At 38.3% G+C, this 19,367-nt stretch overlaps 1 protein-coding gene across 1 annotated transcript in view; it reads right to left on the bottom strand.

Annotated features, from left to right (window-relative positions):
* Nucleotides 1-19,156, bottom strand: part of LOC127572605 (FERM and PDZ domain-containing protein 1) — a 62,728-nt gene extending 43,572 nt beyond the window's left edge. Inside the window, exons 1-6 of the mRNA XM_052020044.1 lie at nt 19,056-19,156; nt 11,670-11,821; nt 8,398-8,500; nt 5,147-5,192; nt 4,392-4,496; nt 3,201-3,296 (exon numbers count right to left, since the gene is read on the bottom strand). Of these exons, the coding sequence (XP_051876004.1) occupies nt 3,201-3,296; nt 4,392-4,496; nt 5,147-5,192; nt 8,398-8,500; nt 11,670-11,821; nt 19,056-19,156 (603 nt within the window). The remainder of the gene's footprint in view (nt 1-3,200; nt 3,297-4,391; nt 4,497-5,146; nt 5,193-8,397; nt 8,501-11,669; nt 11,822-19,055) is intronic.
* Nucleotides 19,157-19,367: the final 211 nt, after the last annotated feature.

Genomic DNA, 19,367 nt, shown 5'->3' on the forward strand with positions numbered 1-19,367 from the left:
CATTATCTCAACTTCTTATTCCAGGGATTACCATTCCAGTTTGTGTAACCTCCTTGTAACTTTGGAGTCAATGTGGCAGAATCTGTAGCTGTTATTTCCCTGAACCCAGAGGACAGCCTTAGCAGAAGAGGAGGCCTTGCTGTTATCTGAAACAAGTTCCCAAGCCGGTTCCTGATCAGTGGAGGGAAATACATAGTCAACGTTTTGGGTTGAGACCCTTCGTCAGTCCTGACGAAGGGTCTCGACCTGAAACATCAGCTGTCCATTTCCCTCCACAGATGCTGCCTTATCCGCTGAGTTCCTCCAGCTCCATTGTGTGTTGCTATAGTAGAAATGGGTTCTGATTCCTGGGACACTGGCACTAGTACTGGGGAAGAAGAGAGCTGTTCTGTTGGGATGAGGTCTACCTGAACCATGCTGGGACTGGTGTCCTGACAAATCATGTCAATAAGGTAGTAGACTGGGTTTTAATCTAAATAGGAGGGGTGAGAACTTCAAGAACAGATGGTTTAATAAATCAGGAGGAAATGAAAGAGAAGTGGCACAGGATAGTAAGGGCAAAACTGACAATTATGGTGTGATAGGCCAGGGCAGAAGATGTAAACGAAAATATGCAAATCGGAGCAAATCCAGAGTCACACTGTGAAATATCAAAGCTTAATGTTCTTTATTTAAATGGACATAGTATTTGCAACAAGATAGATGAATTGATAACACAGATAGCAACATATGAGTATGATATAATAGCTTTTACAGAAAGGTGGTTGTAGGGTGACCAGAACTGGGTGCTCTACATTCTGGGTTATACACCGTTCCTAAAGAACAGGCCAGAGCAGAAAGGAGGTGGGGTGATGTTGTTAATCAAGGAAGGTATATAAACTCATGATATAAACTCAATGTATAGTGATGTGTAATAGGTTTTGGTTGAAATCATGAATAGCAGGGGAAAAAAGACATGGATGGGAGTAATCTATAGACCCCCAAAATGTGACCTCTCAATAGGTCAGAACAGAAGCAAGCTAAGAAACAGGTCAGAAGAGGAATAGTGGCAGATATTCAAACAGCTGGTCTATATTGCTCAGCAAGAGTTTATCCCAATCAAAAAGGGGAATTCCTTTTTTTGAGGCACAAGAAAGAGGCACAATCCATTGTTAACAAAGGGGGTAAAGGATAATGTTAAAATGAAAACTAGGGCATATAAAGTGGTAAGGGCTAGTGGTAGACCAGAGGACTTGGAAGATCTTAGGATCCAGTAAGAGAAGACTAAAAAGCTTACAAGAAGGGAGAAATTGAATCTTGAGAGAAAACTTGCATGCATATTAACAACAAACAGTAAAAGTTTCATTGGATATAAATAGGAAGAGGACAGCCAAGGTAAATGTGGGGCCTCTAGGGAATGAGACTGGTGAATGAACAACAGCAAACAATGAAATAGTGGGTATGTTGAATAAATTTTTTGCATCTGTCTTCATTGTTAAAGACATAGGTAATATCCCTAAGATATCAGACAGGCTAAATTCATCTAACTTAGTAGAACTTACAAAAATCCGAATTACAGGGAGGGGTCTTAAAGCAGACAAGTTGCCAGGCCCCAATAGACTGCACACTAGGGTTTTAAAGGAAGTGGCCATGTAGATAGTGGACCCATTGGTTGAAATTTTTCATAACTCGCTAAACTCAGGAAGGGTGCCAGTAGATTAGAAAACAGCCAATGTGATTCCCCTGTGCAAAAAAAGAAAAAGGCAGAAGACAGAACTACAGGATGATTATTTATTATTGGCAAGATGATCGAGTCAATAATCAAACAGAATATAGTTAATTATTTAAGAAAGCTGGATATAATTAAACCTAGCTAACATGGTTTTAAGAAACAAGGAGAGTTGATTGAGGGGAACCTATAGATGTGTGTTTAGATTTCCAAAAGGCATTTGACAGGGTGCCACATAGAAGGCTGGTGCATAAATTAAAAGCACATGGTATCAGAGGAAGTGTGTTAAAGTTGATTGAAAACTGGTTGTCACATAGAAAACAGAGAGCTGGAATAAATGGGTGACTTTCAGGTTGGAAGGAGATAACTAGTGAAGTATCACAAGGTCAGTTCTTGGCCTGCAATTGTTCGTGCTTTACATTAATGATCTAGAACAGTATGGGAACAGTATGTAAGGTTACCAAATTTGCGGATGATACAAAAATAGGTGGAAGGACATGTTGTGATAAGGTTACTGTGATTCTGCAACAGGATGTAGATAGGTTGAGTGAGTGGGCAAAAGACTGGCAAATGAAGTTTAATGTGGGGAAGAGTGAGGTCATGCACTTCGATGAGAGAAATTAAAAGGTGGATAACTATCTAAATGGAGAGATTGTGCAAATAAGTGAAGTACAGAGGGATCTAGGTGTTGTAGTGCATGAATCACAAAAAGCTAGCAGACAGGTCCAACAAGTAGTTAAGAAGGCAAAAAGTATTTTGGCTCTTTTGTGGAGAGGTTGGTTAAAAATAGGGAGGTTTTGTTGCAATTGTACAGGGTGCTGGTGAAGCCTCACCTGTATGCAGTTTTGGTCCTCTTACCTGCAAAAAGACATAGTAACATTGGAGACATTACAAAGGAGATTCACCAGTCTAATTCCTGAGAAGAAAGGGTTGTCCTACCAAGAGAGACTAAATAGCTTGGGTCTATGTACCTTGAAGTTTAGCAGAATGAGGGGTGAACTTATTCAAACATACAAGATCCTAAGGGGGCTTGACAGGGTAGATGTTGGGATGTTTTCACTAGTCAGAGAGTCTCGAATAAGGGGACATAATTACAAGATAAGGGGCCGGTCACTTAAAACTGAGAAATGTAGACATTTCTTCTCAGAGATTAGTGACTCTCTGGAATTCTCTTCCGTAGCAGATGTTGGAAGCTGGATCATTAGAAGTATTTAAAGCGGAGGTGGATAAATATTTGATAGATCAAGGAATAGAGGAGTATGGAGAAATGGCACAGAAGAAGAGTTGAGGCCAGCATAGATCAGCCATGATCATATTAAATGGTGGGGCAGGTTTGAACGGCCTGGTGGCCTACTCCTGCTCCTGTTTTGTTGTGTTCTTGTGCACTTGTGATTGATCTATATTATAAATGACTAGGAATTTTCCTGAATGAAACCTTCAAGAAAGAAAGCAAACAGCGAGGAGCTAAGATAACTGGAAGAGTCTTTCCTACCTTCACAGTTGTATTTTTCTCATATCTAAAGGCTTTAGTTTGTCCATTTTCCAAATATACCTTGAGAACATTAGGCATGAACAGAAGTGAGTTACCCTGTGAGGAGGAAAAAACACCAACTGCTAGGATTATTTATTATAATAAAGAAGCAAAGTCATACAATCATTTCTACTTAACTCTGATACAACTGCTAAATTGGAGGAGGAGGAGAGTTGGGAGAAGGTGCAAGAAATGAGACCAGAGCCAATGCAGTTGGAATTCTGAGGATAGAATGAAATTCCAAAAAAGTGGAGCTGAAATCAGATCATCAACCTACCATTACAAGTCCCACAATGGGGAGCTGGAAATTTCACCAAATCCACTAGTTCTCCTCAGAGTTAAGATCAGGCAGGTGTACTGATAGGTGGAATGTTAGGTTCTTGACTGTACCCACCATCCTGTTATCACATACCTCAGAACCTCTTTTCTGACCATGAAAAGATCAGTCAATGTTGCAGGAGTCCATCTAAGCAAAGTTTGGAGCAAGAAATTGTGATTGCCCAGTTATGGTCGAATTAAATCTGTCTTTAATTGGTGGTGAAAACTAACTAAAGAAAATCAAGACCTTATTCTTCATCCATTAGTGGTGGAAGACCTGTCACCTAACCCATAGCCCAGGTCTCCAGACGTGTATTAAATCTTCTCCTTCATTAGTTTTATATATCTAACAGGTGGCAATTCATCTCATTGCCCAAATGTGATGCAGCTGCTAGATTAACATTTTGGAAATGAAAATCAAGGCAGGTTGTAATGGGCAGTTGTTCCACCTTGGTGCATTGGAATCAGTCCTCAGCAGTGACCATGTTGCCTGTTGGAGGCATCACAACTGGCTCCATGATTTTGTACATTGGCATGTTAATTCCAAAACATTAAATTTATTTAATTTTTGGAGTTCTGTGCAGCCATGAATTTGTTCTTATTAAACAGTTTTACATTGTACTCTAGTTTGGAAATGATTTGTTTGAGAGAATGCCTACAGTTCCCTAATACTCACCATCAACAATCTTAACTCTAGGGAAAAGGGGCACAGTCAGACAAGTGGCCAACCCGTCAAGAAAAACAAAGGGTACTTCATCCAGAAGGAGTTTGGCTTTAATAGGAATGGTATGGGTGGACCCAGCAGGCAGCCAAAGACCTGCAGGAGACACAAACCTGTGTATGGCCATTGACGATCACTTCTTCAGCAAACCGTACTTTGACAGGGTTGCTTTTCAGCCTGGCTCGTTTTTCATCAGTAATAAATGACGATTTGGGCCCCTGAATAAAGCAGAAAAAATTGCAATTGAATCATAGTATTGCCAGTCTGCAATGAAGTCACATTGTTTTTAGGAAACTTGCATTAAAGTTCTGGGATGACACAGAAATTTAGAAGTTTAATTGCACTTTATTCACCAGTGTACAGAAGGTGATCCATGTGATCCAAAGCTCATATTAAATTGATGTTAACAGATCATTAAAATAATTTAGGAAATCAATTCTAGGAGTTTACCTCCTATCAAATAGACTGCACTGCGAGAGAAGTTTCAATGACTCAACCAGATCTGTCAAGGACAGAATATTTCACTTTGAATCTACCTCCTTCTTTGTATACTCACACACTCACTGCTATTTTAGCACTCAATTTTCCACACTTCACATTGTACACATTGTATTACAAGTGTTTGACTAAGTTATGAGAGGAATATCATTTCATTAAAAAGTGTTTGTATAAGTATATGACTGAAGAATTTAGATGCAAAATCAAAAGGTATAATTTAATAGGGACTTTTCCTGCTGCACCAGAGTAACTCTGGTAGAAGTTCAGCTCAATCGTAGTTTACATCAGTACAATAGAAAGTGGTTAGGGAAATATATCCTGACAATCACTATTCAACTGGAAAGCTCTGCTCCCAAAAGTTTCTACTTACTGAGGTATTTCGAAGAACGGTGACTGTAATTGAGTTACCACATTCCCTGCAACAAACCAATGGAAAACCATTAAAGCAAGATGAGTAAATACAGAAAATGGCACCAAGGTAATACCGTGTGAATTAGTGTTCATGGCCTGAAGTCACTCTTGTTGGGACAGCCCATCATATATAACAAGCTTGAACTAATAGCAGCATGTGCAAGATTTATCTTACATAGCATTCCTCACTTGCTTGCACTTAGTAATGTGCTTAACTCATAACTACAGCATCAGCAAAGCTTCTGATTCACAGTCGCACTAGATATTGTATAAAGGTCCCCACAAGGGAGACTCTGTTTGATAAATTTAGACACTTAATGATTTGTTTTTAAGTTCATGAAATGTAAATTCTCAAACTAGCATTCAAAAGTTTTGGAAATTCTCTACAAATTTAATAGAATTCTCTGCACAGTTGATACAAATGTCATATTCAGCTGTGAACAGAGTTCTAGGATGAGTATGTAATGGAATTCTAGTATGTGTATGTAAAGAGGTTAGGGCTAGATAAAGAACTGAAAACTCATCTGTGTGTGTAATGGAGAACTTGAAGGTATGTGGTATGGAAAAATTTAAAAAGTTTATGTAATGAGGAATTTCACTGTATGTGCAATAGGGTACATGTCTTTGTGAAATGGAGAAGTTAAATTGTTTGTGCAATGAACAAGAACATAAGAAATAGAAGCAGATTCAGACCATTCAGTCATTCAATAATACCATTTATCTGCATTAACTCTGTATCTTTGATTCCCTAAATATCCAAAAATCTTTCATTCTCTGTCTTAAGTATATTCAGCAACTGATCCTCCATTGCCTCCAAAAGCTAACCACCCTCTGGATGAAGAAATTCTTCCTCATCTCAGTCTTAAATGACTTACCGCTTATTTTGAGACTGTCACCCCTAGTTCTAGACAACACAGCAAAGGGAAACTTCATCCCTGAATCTATCCTGTAAAGCCCAATGTGAATTTTGTATGCTTCAATGATACCCTTAACCATGCATATGCACGTATAGGCAACCCCTGTGTTACCTTGGGCGAAGGGCTTGCGTTCCTAGAAGACGGTCTGTATTGTGATTTTCCATAACATGAAACCACACATCATTAGGAATTTAATTGCACCCTGATGCATATGACAATAGACTCATCTGAATCTGGAAATACTCAGTAGGTTAGGCTGCATCTGTGGGAAGAGAAACAGAGTTAATGTTTCAGGTCGAAGATCCTTTATCAGAACTTCGACCTGAAATGTTAACTCTGTTTCTCTTCCCACAGATACAGCTTAACCTGCTGATTAGTTCCAGAAATTTTGGTCTTTATTTTAGATTTCCAACATCTGCGGTTTCTTTTTGATTTTCATTTACCTCCACCCTAGCAGGCGGTCAAGCATGTCAACCTTGCTAAAGTCTATGAATATTCTGAATGTCCCTGGCATTCATTAACAGTCAAAAGGTTAAACCAAATCAAAGAAACTATTAACTTCTTTTAATATTAAAACCTTTAAATTCACTTTGAGAAGTAAAACACTTAAAACAATTTAAAATACTTAACTAAACAATAAAATTAAAATACATCAATTATCTGGTACTGACCTTTATTCTTCACAGCCTTTCTCCTTTGAAAAGAACGAACTCACTGGTCTAACATGATGCAGGTTTAACAAGCAGATTTCTCAAGATAGATGCCGGCAAACTGCAGACTATACATTTTCTACTGGAGTCCACAAGGAGTCCACTGTCAAAGTGCAGTCAGCAAAATGGTAGGAGAGTGTAGCCAACAAGTTCAGGACTTCAGTGTTCAGTGGCAGTTCAGCATTTCAGTACAGAACAGATAACATTTCCTAGCACTTTCTGGACTAATGTACAAACAATATTTATACAATGGATATAATGGCAATTGAAATGGGCTCATAATAGGGGACTCAGATGTGAGCATAATGGAGAAATTAATTGTCAATATAATGCAGCAATTAATCATGTGTTTGGACAATTTAGACAATATAACAGTGAACTGGACATGAACACAATGGTGTCCTGGATTGTAAATATAATTCACTAGTGTTCAGAAAATGATGTTAGGGGCTGAGTAAGTTACTGGACTGATTTTTAGTTGTTGAGTGGTCTGGGTCTAGCTCTGCAAATGCTGCCTAATTTGCTAAGTATTTCAGCATTTTCTGTTGCAAAACCTTACTTTCCAGTTAGGTACATTTCAACCTTCAAGACTCAACATTAAGTTGAACATTTCAGATATTGAGAATTTCCAGCATTTTTATTCCAGATTTCTAGCATTCCTTCCAAATTCCTTTGGTTTTCAGATAATCATTCTGCATTTACACCTTCTCTAGGCTTCAAGTACTTGCATCATCATTCTTTTTGACTTTTAGTCTCTCCTGTTTCCACCCCATCACAGACCTTCCCTATTGTTTTCTCCTCCCTCCCTCACTTCTCTGCATTTTAAACTTGTTTTATCGCCAACCATTTCCAGTGTGATGCCCTCAAGTGTTAACACTGTTTCTGTCGCCACAGAAGCTTCCTGACTTGTCGAGAAGTTCCTGTGTTTTATGTTAGTGGTTAAGTTATTGGATACTATTCAGAGGCTGGACCATTGATCTGGAGACACAAGTTCAAATCTCACCACAGCAGCTGCAGTATTTAATTCAACTAAATAATTCTGATATCAATAAAAGTGACCTTCAAACAGCTGAATTGTCGTAATAGCCTATCTGGTTCACTAATGTCCTTCAAGGAAGGAAATATGCCGTCCATTCCCTGTGGTTGTGGTCCTTTCCCTACAATGTGGTTGACTCTTAACTGCCTCCTGCAATGGCCTAGCCAACCATTCCAGAGCAGCTAGGGAACAGGTTTAGATAGCAATGCTGACGTCCCATGTATAAATGAATAAAGGCACACTCTTTACAATTCCCATTATGACATCCTTGAGCAGACAGATCCTTGCATTCCTTGACCAAAGTGGTTTCATTTATGAGCTCAATGTTAACAACAAAAACTTGCATTTATCAAGTATTTTTACTGAAGTAAGATGTCCCAAAGTGTTTAACAGGAGCGATTATTAAACAGAGTTTGACATCAATCCATATACGGAGCTTAGGATCATTCACATTTCTTGTGCAGTCCTCTGGTGGGGCTGCCAATGATTTAGTTGCTAGTAATTAATAAAACTTTCTACTGACTGAATGTATGAAAAGGTTTATCACCTGATAATATTATCAATATGTTCCTGGGAAATAGAATCCAGAGGCATATTGTTAATTTTTATAACTTGATCTCCTGGGAACAGCTTTCCTTCTCCTGGTCCACCTAAGGAGCAAAAGAAACAATCAAATTGCTGGATGCAACATTAGTTATACTTGATGAAATATAAATAAAAAGTAAGTGCTGGAAATGCACAGCAGGTCTAGACAGGAAGAGGCCATGAGATATTTCGCAGGTCAACTTTTTGTCACAGCTGGAATTTGTAGAAGAATTGCGACCCTTTGTAAGGTGCAAGACGAGAAAGCTCATAAAGATGAAGGACTGGAAATGACCAAACTATTCAGATAGGAAGAGAATGGGTTGGGCAGTTATAAAATCCCTAAAAGTAACCTGTTAGAACTTATAAAAATGTTTCTGACTGACCCACTGTCCACTTCCACCGGTTTCTGTTTCATTACATTACTTATTCCTGATTCTTTTTCCAACAATCAGTAATCTTACTGGTGCATTTTGTACAAGTCTTCTAGTCAGTAGTAAATCATTGAAATGGTGCTCAGACTCCAATTTATAATCACGTGGAACCTCCTCCAGAATGCTTGCAAATATACCACGTTTGTTCTAATATGAAGTCAAAAAGGATTTGTGACATTCCCAGGTAGTTTGCAGAGATGGCTCATACTCGCATGATTTTCCTGTAAACAATTTTACAGAACAGCTCTATTTGCTGCCAATGTTTGTAAGACAGAGTCATCGCCACTTGTTAATGCACTGCCTGATTTTCCAACTCAGTGACCCTTCCAAAGTATATCCTTTGGTTTGGCAGTAATTCACAGGAAGGAGTTATGTGACAACAGTCAAATGAAGTACAGGCAGTCCTCGGGTTACATTAGGATTCTATTACTGAGAACTGTCTGTAAGCTGATTTCATCGTAAGTCAGAAATGTTAATGTTCTGTAATAACCCATATTGTGTTGCTCTACATTAACTTGTTATAATTTCTTCATTTCATAATTACCCTAAAGTTATCCATAATTAAACCAATGGAATATATACTGTATCCAGTCATTAATTAATACCATGAAACATTATATTATGATTATTACTAGCTTGAAAAATGCTTTAGAAATGTATGAGAGAATTTGTGTAAAGTCGGATTTCCATAAGTCAGGTCATTCATAACCCAAGGAGCCCCTACTAAGGAGGTGGCTGTCCACAAACTTGTGTGTAAATAAAATATGACAGAGTGCAGCAAAAACAGGGAAGTGCTGGAAATACTCAGAAAATCCAAGAGTTTCAGATTAATGTTTCAGGTCAAAGGCAAAGCATCCTCTGTTTTTCTTTCCATGGATGCTGCCAAACTTGCTGATCATTCTTAGCATTTTCTGTTTTTGTTTTAGATTTTCAGCATCTGAGGCTTTGTTTTGGATTTTGTTAATATCCACTTTGAGTTGAAGTCTTTGCTCTGTTTGGAAAAAGTACAGAGGCACTGTGCAAGAATCACAAGGGAATCACAAAGGAAACCTGAAGGGTAGTCTCTAGTGCTTTGGAGCAGTGCCATGAGCCCAGAGCACCTGTCAGGAATTTAGGCAGTTCTTTAACAGATGTAAAGTTATGTAGAGGGGAAAAAACATTGAGCTTCTGTTAAATGCTCTGGTTGTTTAATTCCGTGCCTCGGTACACAGAGTCAGGTGCAGGGTATGCAAGGTCTTTCACTGGTTGTGGCTCAGATGTAAGTTTAGACCCCATTCAAACCAGTCAATTGTAATCTTAAATTTATATTTGTTTTTGGGAATTGGCTGATGAGAAATTGGGCCTAAGTTTGTACTGCAGATTAGAAACTGGAGGACCAACTTGAAATTGGGCTTCAGGCCTTAAGTGTAAACATGACATGGTGGTTCCAGAAGCAGCTCACCCAACAGTGACAACTGAATCTTGGCCACTTACTTCTCTGGCACTGGCCCTTGGTTAAGACTAAATAGGACGATGAATGAGCCTAAACTGGAGGTGGTAATGACCTGCAGAAGTGTTTCCACTTCTACCAAGGAAACATAACAAAATATTTTCCCTACTACATCCTCAGCTATGTTCAAAAATCTTGTGACTATGGAAGAACTTGTCAGTCTGCAAGGTGCCAAGTTTTTCATGGATTCTGCAGAAAAGCTTTGGAATCCATTTTTGCACATTTAGACTGATTCAATTCCACTGTCCAGCAACTGCCAGGAAAACCTCAGAACAGCAGGGTCCAGTATGGGAGCAGCTTTGCCAATTATGGAACAGAAGAATAAGAGAAGGCCACATAGCCACTTGGGGCAGCTCCAGTGTCACCTTGATTGAGGCTATTCTGTGATCTAACCTTTCATATCTATCTCTGCCCCGTGTCCTTATACATTATAATAATAAAGATCTATTGGTTTCAGATTTCAAATAAACAATTGATCAAGCATCAATTGCTATCTGCAGAAGTGACTTCCAAATTTCTTTGCCCTGCATGTAGATCTGTTTCCTAATCTCTCTCCTGAAAATCCTGACTACAATTTTGGATTATACTGCTTGAATGGGCACAGTGGACAACAATTTCTGCTCCTCCATGGAGGTAGTGCAGCTGTCTCATTGCTCCAGAATCTCGGGTTCAATTCTGACCTCTGGTGCTGTCTGTACAGAGTTTGCATATTCTCCCTGTGACCACACAAGCTTCCCCCGAGTGCTAGGGTTTCTTCCCATATTCTAAGGACACCTTGTTTAGTAGTGTAACTAGTTACTGTAAATTGTCCCTAATGTAGGAGAGTAGTAGGAGAATCAGGAGGGTATTAATGAACATGTGTGAGAAGATAGATTGTAGGGAAATAAATGGGGGAATGGGATTGATGGAATGGCTCTGTGAGCCAGCATAAACTTAATGGACTGATGCCTTCTATATCATTATGAAATTTGAAATACAATACAAAATGGAAATTATTGAATTGATCACGTTTTGTGTCCAAAGCTTTTCTTTCCTTTGACTGTACGAGAATGAAAAATCAGGCATGAAACAGATTGTTGATTTGATATTTCCCATATTGTTTCATTGTCCAAGACAAACCGGTGCCATAGAGGCAAAATTGGTGAAGTATTGTTGGAGATTTGTGCAGGTACTGGAGGAACAGTGATGCAAGGTCAGGAGAAATGATGATCATTAGAAACACATTAGGCATTGGCTAAATAGGCCCCTCATCCCATTCCTTGTGGCAGTCATTTCTCTGATCCATCTGTATCCTTGCTCTTTCCAAGTATTTACCTGCAATGACAGATTTCACACATATTGGTGTGTCTTTTGATAGAAGAAATCCATGATCGAGGTTTGGATCTTTGTTAATCTTTACTGTGACTTTTAATGGTACATTTAGCTGGCTTGTGTTGGCAGACATTCCATCAGCAGTAGCTCGATTCCTTAAGTCAGAAACAAAACAGAATCTCATTTAGCAATCATTTTCAGTAACTTTTAAAAATAAACCCAGACCCCAATCCCTACCTTCTGCATCCACAGGATCCATAAGTTCCTCAGTGGAGGCCTATCATGGGGCATTTCCCTGCTTCTTCATATATGCTCCAGCCTTGAGTATTACTTAAAGGTTCCAGCAGTCAAAGAGGAAACCTGCTAGTGGGTGCAGAATTCCCACAAGGGCTGCTGAGAAGTGTCAAAGGGACAGGAGCTCCTCAGAGAGTCAGCAGAATAGATGTCAGTGGCTCCTGATTCACTGAACCTTTATTTTGTACTCCATCCATTTTGTGAGACCAGGAGAATTTGAGGTTGCAATTCACAATGGTGCAGTTCACCCATTGCACCATTTTCAGCAGATCCAAAGAAAATCACCAGAAAAACAGGAATAAATGGGAAGGTGAGGACAGGAGGAGGCTATTCAACTCTTCGGGCCTGGCCTGCCTTTTAGTTGCACCACAACTTGAGTTACCCATTTTGATATCCACACTCAACAGAAATCTCTCCATTTCACTCTTAATAGTTCCAATTGTCTCAGCATCCACACACTTTAGAGAGGGTGAGTTCCAGGTTTCCATTTCCCTTTATGCAAAAATGTGTTTCCTGCATTCCATCCAAAACATCCCAGCCCTAACTTTCCTTGTTTCACTGCATGGTTGCTACCACATATAGAAGTACATTTGTGTTGGCAGGAATAATCCAGCAATATCCTTTAATAAAGGAAATTGAATAAAATTGAAACTCATTTCAATTCAACTTGAATTTTAAGAGAGCACAGAGGGAATCTTTAGCTGTTATCTCCGCAATTCTTGCCTTATGCAGATTCACATGCTCTTATTAAATGCCTCCACAGCCAGCATCCGCCTTCTCATTGAGAAAGATGTCCTGTCATTCCCCTTTCATTCTGTCACTGTTCAGTGATGGGTTAGTTATTGATGTAAAATGTGGTAAATGGAAACAGCCACACAGCAATGATAATTCGAATAGAACATTGATCATGGAGGGATTTTAAGATAACGATGAGCACTCTAAAATCTCATTGTCAGTTTTCTCTTGGGAATTTGGATCAAAGATAATAGACCTGCATTTGTTCAGGGTGAAGGGAGGGTTGGTCAGACTGCTTTGTTGCATTTAAAAGAGAGCTGGAAAGTGTGAGCATAGGGAGAATGCATCTAGCATGTCAAATTCCAGTAACATTTAATATACCTTAAGAGGGTAACACACCCACCCACCCATCACTACCAATGTTTCAGGCCAATAGCCCTTGCTCAGAACTGTTCTCCAGCATTAGCTCCTGACCCTGTATCACTGTTTCTTCTATGACTGCAGATTCCCAACCACAGCTGCAGAAATTCCACAAGTATTTACTACAGAGCAGCCTGTATTGCAGCAAAGAGCCTGAGTGGAGGAGTCATTGTTTTTGTTAGGTTAAATTTAATCTGACGTCAGTCTGTCAAGAGAGCTTCGTGTCCTGATAGGGAGTTTGAGATGGGCTTGTTCTACAGATAAATAATTCATAAATGCTTTTAAAGATATCATAAAGGACCATCATTATAGTTTTATTATAGACAGAAGGGAATCAAATCTCTCAGTATCTGAAAGTGCTCAGTGCTTTTCAAAGGTTTATAAAACCTTTTCAAAGGTATATAATGGTTTATAGAGGTATAGAAAACCATGAGGGGCATAGATAAGGTGGATGGTCACAGTCTTTTTCCCAGGGTAGTGGAATCTAAAACCAGAGGACATTCATTTAAGGTAAGAGGGGAACTATTTAAAGGGGACCTGAGGGGCAGCTTTTTCACACAGAAGGTGGTGGTTATATGCCATGAGCTGCCAGAGGAAGTGGTAGATGTGGATACAATTACAATGTTTAAAAGACATTTGGACAGGTACATGGATGGGAAAGGTTTGGAAGGATATGGGCCAAAGGCAGGCAAATGGGATTAGCTCAGATAGCAACTTGGTAAGCATGGATGAGTTGGGCTGAAGGGCCTGTTTCTGTGCTCTATGACTCTATGATTCTAAAAGGTTTGAGAAAAGGTATATTTATAAATCCAGAAATGAAGCAATATTAAAGAAAGTGTCCAGTAAGCAAGGGACAAGACCATCTATGACAAAGCAACCACTTGATTGGTACCCCATCCACCACTCTAAATATTCATTTGCTTCACCACTGGCACACAGTGGCCCCAGTATATACAAATTGCACTGTGGTTGCTCACTCAGGCTACTCAAACAGCACCTTCTGAACCTACAGTCTCAATCAGCAAGAAGGACAAGGCCAACAGAAGCATAGGAAAACATCACATACAGATCCCTCTCAAAGTTACAAACCCACCCTAGCTTGGAAATATATCACTGATCTTTCATCAATGCTGGGTCTAAGTTCTGCAATTCCATCTCCAACGTCACTGTAGGAGTGCCTGCAGTAGAGGAATTGCAGTGGTTCAAGAACACAGCTCACCACCAATTTCTCAAGGGAAACTTAGGGGTGGGCAATAAATCCTGGCCTTGCCAGTGACAACCAAATCGGGCAAATGAATTAAAAAACACGTTGAAATAAGGTGCTATGTTTAAAAAGCTGAGTTGCTGAGCAGCCTCTGGACAGTGTGACCCATCAGGGCTCAGAATTAGTGTACCTGATTCACGATGTACCCATCTTCATCTGTAGCAAAAAAGATACCACAGCAAGGAACTTGTATATCTATAAAGAATTAAATGTTCTTAAAAATGTGCACAATCCTGCACACATCCACCTTACTTTATGTATCAGAACGTTGCACAGGTTTCTAATTTTATCACATCAGTGTGTTAACCACCTGTTTCTCTAAAGCCTCTTCCCAGACATTAACTCTGCTATTTCTTGTCTTTTATCCATTTTGTCTTTTTCAGCCATTTATTGTCTTTTTTCCTTCATTGTGTTCTGCCCACGTGACCTTATCTGAAGCTCCACTTCTCAAATCCTTTCAGTGATTTTTCTTTCCCAACTGAGAAAATTAACCGCCAAAATTATAAGCCCCATTTTATATCTGTGTGACAAAGGTGAAATCTTGAAAATAAAATTATGCATTTAGCATACATTTTAGATTCCCATTACAGTTTTCCTGTCACCTTCCTAATCGTACTTTGTTGATGTCCTTTTTTATTAACTTACCAATCTTGGGGTGTGGCCATAACTGACAGATGCCTTCTTCTTGAATGACCACATCTGTCTCGTGAAAATATTCTCACAAAGCTTATTGGTCAAGAATTCCATAAGTTTAACTGAATGACGTTGAAAAGGAGCAATATAGATTGGAATCATATGTTGTTTGGTGGATCATTTTTAAGCGAATTTCCAAGCACAGGGCAACAATGTTAATACTCACTTATCAGCTTAGTCTGAACATTGTACAAGTCTCATTCTGCATTCAGAGATTGCTTAACTGATGGAGGAACTGAAAACAGAAATAACTGCTGTCACCCCACTTCAACCTTATAATAGAAGGAAGATCATTTATGAAGCAGCAAAAGCATTCGAACCTAGGACTTGTCTGAAAAACATCTGACATTGCGTTGTGTGTTGAAGTCAGGTGTATGTGATGGGACACCTGCATCAGTTTTGTGAAAAGAAAGAATATTATCACTGGGACTAGAAATTTGCTGAGATCAAGATCCCAGTAAAATGGAAAAATAAAACAGACAAAGGGACATTAAAATAATAAATGGGGAAAGTCTTTGGGGGAAAGGTTAATAACATTGATAATTCTGAAACAAAAGAAAAGAGTAGAGTATTAGTCAAAGAATATGCTTGGGGCATTAAAGGTAATTGTGAATTCATTCAAGTAAAATGAATCATGAATGTGCTAATAAAACATTAGAACAGAAAGACCGATTAGAGTGTATGGCCCAGTTAGGTGCTCCTTGAACAAATGCAAAAGGTATAAGGAAAAAAAATGAATGAATTGCAGTGCAAGTTTAACTGGGAGGGTGCAGCATATTAACAATTCCAGAGACACGACCACAAGATAGTTTGGATGGGAAACTAAATATACCAGGTTGTAACATCCATATGAAAGTTTAGGGAACTGCCAGAGCAGGAGGAATAGAATAAGTGACCTAGGATGAAATTATGTCATTGATAACAAAAATATAATTAAAGGTAAGCAGGCAGTGGAGACAGTTAAGAAACAAAAAAAGATGGAACACTGTTGGAATTGTGCATGAGTGCTTGGCAGCATCTGTGAAAGGGCAAAATGTATAAATATGATTAAACAAGAAGACAGTGAAGTCAGTACATTTAATGATTTATTTTCATTTGGACTGGTAAAAACAGATAACTTTATATTAGAAAGGTTGCAAGATTCTGGGTCTGTTCAGAATAGTTTTCTGCAACAATATGTCACAGAATCAACAAGAGGGCAAGCCATAACTTCCTGCTCATTTCCATTTGTGACCTTTGGGTCACAAGGTGAAAACCAAACATCCCAGGATAATGCACATTCAGAAGGAATCAATGGTGCTGATGGTGTGATGACACACCATCAGTCTTAGATCTCCCTCTTGTTGGTGCTTTGTGCATGTATCTGCAACAGGGAAGAACAGATCAATGAACTGATCATATGTTTTGGTCCTGTCCTCTTTTGGAAAAATATTGGAAAGACATTTTTAACATTATTTCAACTGTATTGAACCTCACCCAACTACTGCAAATTTTGGGCTACCAATGATGGAACCTGCCCACTTATCTGCTGCTGCTTGTCGTATGATTGCCTTTGTTTCATTCATGGCCAAGCGATCCATTTTGTTTAACTGGAAGGATCCAATACCTCCCACTACTTTTCAATGGTTTTCTCAAACTATATCATGTGTAAGATCTGACTTTACTAAGTGGAAACATTATGTTTGATGAGGGTGACCAACAAGCACTTGCTTCGCATTGCATAAGGGGTAAGTGATGGTGGGGATGGATGAATAGGGATTTGAGCAAGTGCATTGAAAGGAATTGAAGATACTCTTCACATTTTATGGGTGTGAGGAGCAATGTAACAAAGTAAGATTGATAAGATAGGAAAAGTTTTCTTTCTTTTTCAATCTTTTTATTAGTTTTCAAATTAATACAGATTAATACATATAACATCGGTAATTATACACATAATACAAAGAGATCGGGAGGACAATCATGACATATATAGCCATAAAGAATAAAAAATATATTCTAGGCCCCACGGTTTCTTGGTAAATGAATATATTACAAAAAAAAATCAAAAAGAGAAGGAAAAAGATTTATTATATAAAAAAAACACAAATCGAAAAAAAATTTTATGTAATAAAACGAAACAAACTAAAAAAAATTTCAAAAGAAAAAAAAACTGGACTGATATTTCTCGATGAACAAAGAGCATTATTATGTCATCAACTCCGCTCCTCTAAGTTCAAAGATTATTGAAAAGGGATCTATATCATATGAAAATATTGAATGAATGGACTCCAAACTTCCTCAAATTTAAGCAAAGAATCAACAGTGCCACTCCTAATTTTTTCTAAGTTTAAACATGATATAGTTTGAGAAAACTATTGAAAAGTAGTGGGAGGTATTGGATCCTTCCATTTAAACAAAATGGTTCGCTTGGCCACCAATGTAACAAAGGCAATCATACGACAAGCAGCAGCAGATAAGTGGCCAGATTCCATCATTGCTAGCCCAAAATTTGCAGTGATTGGGTGAGGTTCAATACAGTTGAAATAATGTTAAAAATGTCTTTCCAATATTTTTCCAAAAGAGGACAGGACCAAAACATATGTGTCAAGGAAGCCACCTCCGAATTACATCTATCACAGGATTTACATGGTGATAAAAATGGGCTAACTTGTCCTTCGACATATGGGTCCTGTGAACCAGCTTAAATTGTATCAAAGAGTGTCTGGCACACATTGAAGATGTATTAACTAATTGAAGAATTTTCTTCCATGTCTCTGTGGGTAAAAGTATCTGGAGTTCTCTTTCCCATTCATTCTTAATTTTATCAAGTATCTCTGGACGTATTTTCATAATTAGATCATAAATTATTGCTATCAAGCCCTTCTGATAGGGATTAAAGCCTAAAATTTTTTCCATAATTTCAATTTTTATATGGAGTCGGAAAAGAAGGCATAGTAACTTTTAAAAAATTTCTAATCTGTAAGTATCGAAAAAAGTGTGACCTAGGCAAATTGTATTTATTAGACAACTGTTCAAAAGATAAAAAACAGTTATCAATGAATAAATCACAGAAACATGTTATTCCCTTCATATTCCATAAAGAAAAAGCTAAATCGATTCTGGATGGTTGAAAGAAAAAAATAGATTGAATGGGGCTTGATAAGTTAAATTTATTCAATCCAAAGAATTTACGGAATTGAAACCATATTCGTATTGTATGTTTAATTATTGGGTTAGGAAAAGTTTTATACAGCAAGATGAAGACAGATCTGCAAAAAACTCATTTTTCATTACCTGCTTGGGTGCTTAGAGTGCAATATTTCTGCTGCTGAATTCTTCAGTACTTGTAATCATGCCTGCTTGGTGACAGAATTGGATTTATTGTTCTTTTTGCTGGAGAAGGTAATTTCCTTCCTGCTCCTTCACACACCCAGGAATACATCAAGGCCGGTGTCATCAATATACAACCTCTGAATGTCTTGAGCCCATCTTATAAATTTGCTATCTCTTTCCAAGACCTCCCAATGCCTCCAATTGTTATCTTTGAATTGGCTCTCTAACTAGTCAAATTGTGATCACATCATACAGGTGCATATTGTGCTTCTGACATGCATTGTAGATGCAAAACCTAGAGATAAAATAATAATTTAGTAATCTTATTAAAAAAGGACATTGACGTACACTGAAAAACCTTTTAGGTGTCATGATCCTCAGTCCCTACCCATCACATAGTGTTATTAGCAGAACCCATATGTAGCATCCAAATGAATGTATCCACAAATGGGAATAGCTAAAAAATATTAAAGATTCTTACAAAGAATAAACAAGGTACCCATTTTATGAACTGTGACATGTATGTAGGGCACACAAAAAACAGAATGGGTGTTCATACATGTCAACCTAATGCATAATAGTTAAAAAATAAGATGTGGCTACATATTTACTTCCATTCTCGCAGATCACCTACTAGCAAGCAGTCAGATTTTAACAAATAAACCTCTCACCTCTGTGAACTATCTCGTGTAAGGCGAAGCCACTTTGATACCATTTGTTCCACTTTATGGGATTTGCGAACTTGGACCATGTTGTCCTCTGGTTCTTCCATTTAACTGCAGAAGAATTATATTGGTGTTAACCCCACTGTTTATATTAACCTTAATATTTGAATTAATCACAAACAAGGCAGATACATGCTCTATAAAGCTTCCTCAATGACATTACTTGGCTCCTCAGGGGAATGCTCACTATTTGTGATTATTTTCCTATTTCCCACTCCTGCCATCAGTAAGATTGACATCTAACACCATTTAGATTCT

This window comes from Pristis pectinata, chromosome 7 (assembly GCF_009764475.1).
Source record: "Pristis pectinata isolate sPriPec2 chromosome 7, sPriPec2.1.pri, whole genome shotgun sequence".
Classification (NCBI taxonomy): Eukaryota; Metazoa; Chordata; class Chondrichthyes; order Rhinopristiformes; family Pristidae; genus Pristis; species Pristis pectinata.